This window comes from Aedes albopictus, chromosome 3 (assembly GCF_035046485.1).
Source record: "Aedes albopictus strain Foshan chromosome 3, AalbF5, whole genome shotgun sequence".
Lineage (NCBI taxonomy): Eukaryota > Metazoa > Arthropoda > Insecta > Diptera > Culicidae > Aedes > Aedes albopictus.
Genome location: NC_085138.1, coordinates 226,308,870 through 226,315,095, shown reverse-complemented (window position 1 = coordinate 226,315,095; position 6,226 = coordinate 226,308,870). Strand labels below are relative to the sequence as shown.

Sequence of the window (6,226 nt, the reverse complement as noted above, 5' to 3'; positions counted from 1 at the left end):
CCACCGGCGGCGTGGATCTTCCGAAGCATGGGCTTCACCTCCGACTCGACCACTGGCAGTATCCGCAGGCATCCGGGAATTCTGACCTTCCACTCGGCGTAGTCAGGTCACGCTTGTCGTCCGTCAAGCAAGAGTCTCCCGCCAGCCAGCATCCCAATTCAACCAACCAACGAGCCACCTAACCACTGGATCAATCACCATTCAACATTTCGCATATCCACGATCATCTTTCCATGCGACCACCGAAGTGCATGAAAGCAAGCGTACCACAATCATCGACGTAAGTGTCCTCGTGGATTGCCTTCGCTGCTAGTGGGAAGCGATGTTCTTCATCTAAAGCCAATTGATTTAGTGTCCTGGTTGCCAAGAACGGCGCTGATTTGGTCCCATATGTAACAGTACATAGTTCGTAGGCACTAACATCCTCTGTTGATGACGACCGCCACAAGATGCATTGTAAAGGTCGATCCTCTTGGCGTAGGAGAATTTGCCGAAACATCTTTTCGACGTCAGCCACCATCATTATTTGCTTCATGCGACACCGCAGGATTATCGAACGAAGATCCTCTTGAGTAGTAGGGCCACACAGCAAACAATCGTTGAGAGAAATCCCGGTGGACGTCTTGCAAGAGGCATCAAATACCACCCGGACCTTTGTCGTTGTGCTCGCCTCCTTTACGACAGGATGGTGGGGAAGATAACACCGGCTTGTAGAATCTTCGTTTGTAACCTTCTCCATATGACTCAACAAAAGGTATTCCTCCATAAAACTGGAATATTGTTTGGCTAGGCTGGTATCCCTTGCGAGTCTACGTTCCGTAGCGAGCAACCGCCGTAATGCTATGTTCCTCGACTCGCCAATCCGAGCAATCATTTCGTCGTTCTTCGGTAGTGCTACTGTATAACGACCTTCCTCTGAACGTTGAACCGTGTTCCGAAACAGATCTTCACATTTCCTTTCCTCTTTCGAATACGCCTTTGAAGATTCCAACTCCTCACACTTCCAAAACCTTTCGATAAGGTCCTCTAAGTTGTTCGAAGACGAGACATTACAGTTCACCCGTAGAGAATGTTGCGAATTAGAAATTCCTCCGCCAATCACCCAACCGAACACAGTTTCGCTGATTGTTGGCAAACGCTCTCCTAACGAAACTCTGCGACCCGTGTGAAACAAATCAAAGAAGCATTCGATTCCTAGAACTACATCCACCGTGTTGGGTTGAAAGAATGAAGGATCCGCCAACACAAATCCGCTTGGAATAGACCACCCTTCCGTATTCACTGTCGTTGTTGGTAGGTTGACAGTGACCTTAGGCAGGACCAAAAACTCCATTTGCCGAGAGAATTCAGTATTCCTGGACAACACCGTCGCCAAGATGCAATGCTTGACCCTTGAAGCAGATTGACCAATACCAAGAACTGATACATCCACGTTGTTCCGTTGTACACGCATGCGTTGGCTGAGCGATTGGGTAATAAAATTGCTCTCTGACCCTGAGTCTAGGAGAGCTCTTGCTGGGAACCGATTTCCTTCATCATCCTCCAGTAGAATGATCGCCGTCGCTAACAGGACTTGTGATGAGATTTGTTGAGCAACGTTAGACACCACAGTGTCGGTGGCTGCCAGGTTAGCCATTTGAGAGGTACTTGCGCCGTTTGATGATCCTTGGGTTTCCTTTGGGTTGGTATTGTTGACCTTGGTAGGTGGTATAACCTTACCATCCTGATCCGACCTGAAGCATACTAGGGTGTGATGCCTTCCCTTACATTTTCGGCAAGAGTACCTTGACTGGCAATCCCTTGCCTGATGGCCAAGCTTGAAGCAGTTACGGCACAAACCATTAGCCTTCAAAACTGTATCCCGTTCCATAACAGTTAATCTTTGAAATCCAGTACACTGATACAACAGGTGGCTATCCTTACAGAGCACACAGCGTCCGGCTGAGCTCTGTACCGTGCTATAGCTAGATTTCACCGATGCAGCCTTCGGTTTTGTGGGTGCTTGAACTTGAGAAGGGTTTTTATCCGTTGGCTTCGACGGCATGGATTCCAGTATCCTTACCCGTCTGTGTAGGAAATCTGTGAGGTCCTTCACTGAATCCTGATCCTTAGAGGCCGACTGTTCTTCCCAACTCCTTCGCGTTACTGGATCCAACCTTGTTGTGAGGAAGTTGACGAGAAGAAGATCCTTATAGTCACGAGATTGAACTACTTGATCCAGAGTTTGAACTATCCTTTCGAATCCTTCAAGAAGGCCATGCAGTTCAGTCACGGATTCCCTTTGAAGAGCTGGCAGTTTGAACAGAGACTGGATCTGCCGCTTCTTGAGCACCTTACAGTTATCGTATCTTTTCAAGAGCAAATTCCAAGCAACTTGATAATTTGCCTCGGTGAGGGGTAACGGATCGATCAGGTTTTTGGGTTCCCCTAGCAAACAACCCTTTAGGTAGTGGAACTTTTCTACCTCAGGAAGTTCCGCCTTGGTGTGGATGAGAGATGTAAACAGATCCCTGAAGCTTAACCAATCGTCCACGGCTCCATTGAATGTTTGTAATTTAATTTGGGGAAGCCTAACATGGTCTAATCCTCCGAATGCAGAAGTGTCGCGAATGGATTGATCCTGTTCCCGTGGCGGTTGACGCTCCCGTGCTTTATCAAGAAGAAACGCCTTCACTTCGTAATAACGATCGCTGATTACCTGTCTCTCCTTATCGTATACATCGTCTTCATCCTCAAACTGTGCATGACCCCTAACTAGCACTAAAGTTTCCGAATACTTCTCCCACAACCTGTCTACCCTATCTAAACGTAATGTTATCTGCGTGGTAGATGTTTCCTCCTTGAACTGTTCCACGAAGCGAGATATATCGCAGAGGGAAGACTGGATGTCCTTCAGTTGAGCCTTCAATGCCTTCAACGTTGGTGTGCTCTTGCTCGATGGCATAATGGTGTGACGTCACGTAGAACCGGTAAGAGAACGAATGTGTTGGTGTAGAAATCCGAAGAGCCTAGCTTCGGCGGACATATACTGTCTTAACTGACCTTTGAACAGTTAGCAGGTGCTAAACCGAAAACTCCAACAATTCACCAGCAATCCAGTAGCAGCGTTGTGATGTCACAGACTCGTTGAATAACAGCTCAAGGTCAAATCAAAGTTGCGGGAAAAGGAGGGTATACCATGTAATATCTGACGTCCTAGGCCTCGGCAGGCCATATACCGTGTATCTCACCTTTGAAACTATATAACGTAACCAGCAGGTGGTACACAGCACGCTCAGTCAATCGGTAGAACACTCGCTCAAGTAATCGTCATTCACACGTCAGCTCAAAGTACGTCGAAGGAACAGGAGGAAGAGAAAACCCTTATGTAGTTTCCAGAGACCAAAGCTTCGGAGGACATACACTGTTCTAACTCACCCGTGAGAAAAAACAGCTGCACCAGTCCTACGAGCTAGGTATCCGACATCGAGGTAGATCCGAACTGCAGATAGCGGACTTGTTCTTACGAACAGTTCTCGTATGCAGGGATTCGTAGCAAAATAAGTGTCGAAGAGGTTTAAATTTCATTAAAAACGAGCAATATCTATTTGCTAGCTTCGGCAGTACACTATTCTAAATAGCACTCACCACACCGGGCAATAAATCACGCTGCCTCTTCATGCGACTGCTCCCATGCAAGAACGTAGAGCTGCTAGCTGGAGGTCATCGACCTCGTTGTACACACCAGTGATCCTTCACCAGTATGAGTAGGCCAAATTGGGGTTGACCAAATCGTCCAAATCGTCGAACGATTCCGGGTTGTCCTTATTGTTGATGTGTGTTGGCTACACACCATCCAGATCCAAAGAGTAGGTTTCACTGACCGGATCCGACCGGCCCGTCCGGTGTAGAGCACAGTGGAGAGAACGTCGAAATGTGGGTGTTAGATAACAGAAACCATGGCTTCGGCCAGACATACACTAATCTATTCAAGCTTACCTGTGAAAACAGAGCTTGCGGCGGGATTAGTGTCCCTGTCCGCGCATTCCAGATGACGTCCGACGTAATATTCAATGTCCTGTGCTTCCAGTGTCCTTCCAGAAGATTCCTTTGTTCGGTGGTAATGGCGTGCGATGGCGTGCGGTAACGTGCAATGGCGTAGTGCTTCCAATTGTTCGTCGAATTGAATTGGGGTTCCTTTGTACCGGCAACTCGACAATGGCTATTGTCCTGGCTCTTCAAATACGGTGTGGTTCCAATCGTGTCCTTCCGGAGGGTCTTCGAATCCGGCTCGAAGGACCATTTGATGTCGGGATCCAACGTACCTCGTATTAGTGGACTGTATGTGGGGGGATTCCTGTACCCAACATCAGTGGTGGTGCAAATGGCGAATTCCTGGGTGATGGGCTATTCGTCTGCTAACGGCGATCTCCAGAAGACCTTATGGTTCCTTGGGACGACTGGGAGCTTCAGAGGGGTTTCCGGCTTGGTTTTCACACACAATACACGAATTCACGATTTAAAACACACTGCACATATATTGAAAAGACTACGTAAAGATATACATTTATTCCTTAAAAAACTACTGACACGCGTGCCCTACTCTTTGGATGCTTATGATTAACTAAACCTAAATTGCCTTACAATCTAATTCGTTCCCTCAATCTCTCAAGCAGCATCCCGATGCGATGTTTCCCGATCAGGAGATAAAGAGATGAGAGAGGCATGAGTTCATCCTCATAATGGGAATCAGCCGTGTGGAACCTATTGTAATCTCTCGTGCTCATCTGTCTATTAATAACTCGTCGATGGTAAAACAGATAACTGTCAGGGTTGTAGTTGGTGGTGAGCTACTCTCCAACAGCATCCTTAACTTCCCTCAGCGTGGGAGTCGGTTCATTTCCGTCCTCCGCTGCACTGGCGTCGTCGTTTCCTCCGTTGCCGTGGGCTCACGTGCCTACGTTCTCCACGCCGTTCATGTGCTGATCGAAGTGCTGCTTCCACCTTTCGATCACCTCATGTCCGTCCGTCAGGAGGCCTCCGTCTTTATCCCTGCATATTTCGGCTCGCGGCACGAAGCCGTTACGGGATGCGTTGAGCTTCTGATAGAGCTTCCGTGTTTCTTGGGAACGGCATAGCAGTTCCATTTTTTCACACGCCGCTTCTTCCAGGCGGCGCTTTTTCTCCCGAAAGAAGCGGGTCTGTTGTTTCCGCTTCTGTTTGTAACGCTCCACGTTCTGTCGGGTCCCTTGCTGCAGAATTACCGCCCTCGCTGCGTTCTTCGCCACCAAAACCGTACTGCACTCTTCGTCGAACCATTCGTTCCGTCGATTCCGTTCCACGTATTCGATGGTGCTCTCGGCTGCGTCGTTGATGGCTGCTTTCACTGTACTCCAGCAGTCCTCTAGAGGGGCCTCATCGAGCTCGCCCTCGTCTGGTAACGCGGCCTCGAGATTCTGCGCGTATGCTGAGGCGATATCCGGTTGTCAATTGTACCGGTCGCCGGTACCGTACATTGTTGATGACGGAGAGTTTTGGGCGCAGTTTGACCATCACCAGATAGTGGTCGGAGTCGATGTTGGCACCACGATAGGTCCTGACGTCGATAATGTCGGAGAAGTGCCTTTGGAGTTGACCTACTGATATACAGTGCCCCCACAATTTCTGAATCGGCAAAAATGATCACAGTTTATGGATCACTCATTATGACCTGCTTCGTCTGTCCAGTATAAAGAAGTCCCAATATGACGTAAAAGGGATTCCAGTCGAATGACTGGATGTACAAAATCGAGAAATATTTATTTATTCCACCGTCTTCAGCAGGGCTGCACAGACTAAACTTCATACTATTTCTAATATTTTTCCTTAAACGAATTCTACTTATATTAAAGTCAAAACATTCAATATCGTTAAGTGCATTAAAACATCGCTCTAGCGGATTGTTTTGGCCGTAAACTGTATGATGTCGAGCAGTAATGAATGAAGTTCGCTGGCGTGATCGGCGTGCAGGTACAAAGAACCGCGCTTGCTGAAGAAGTTCCGGGCAGTAAATCCTGTTAAGACTCAGCCCACGCGTGGGCTCCATACTACATACGAAACAGCACGTCGTTAACGATTTTTAATTCCGTTACCCACCCATTTTCGCACCGGTCGCTCGTTTCCATGTGAGTAAAATAATTATCGGTCGCCTTTGCGCACCGGTGGTCTCTATTCCATCCGTATCATCGGTTTTTGCACTGTAAATCAT

General features: G+C 48.0%; 1 protein-coding gene across 1 annotated transcript; it reads right to left on the bottom strand.

Annotated features, from left to right (window-relative positions):
- Positions 1 to 223: 223 nt before the first annotated feature.
- Positions 224 to 2,944, bottom strand: LOC134290638 (uncharacterized). Its single transcript, XM_062857813.1, has one exon. It carries the CDS (start codon positions 2,942 to 2,944, stop codon positions 224 to 226), a length of 2,721 nt encoding a protein of 906 aa, XP_062713797.1.
- Positions 2,945 to 6,226: the final 3,282 nt, after the last annotated feature.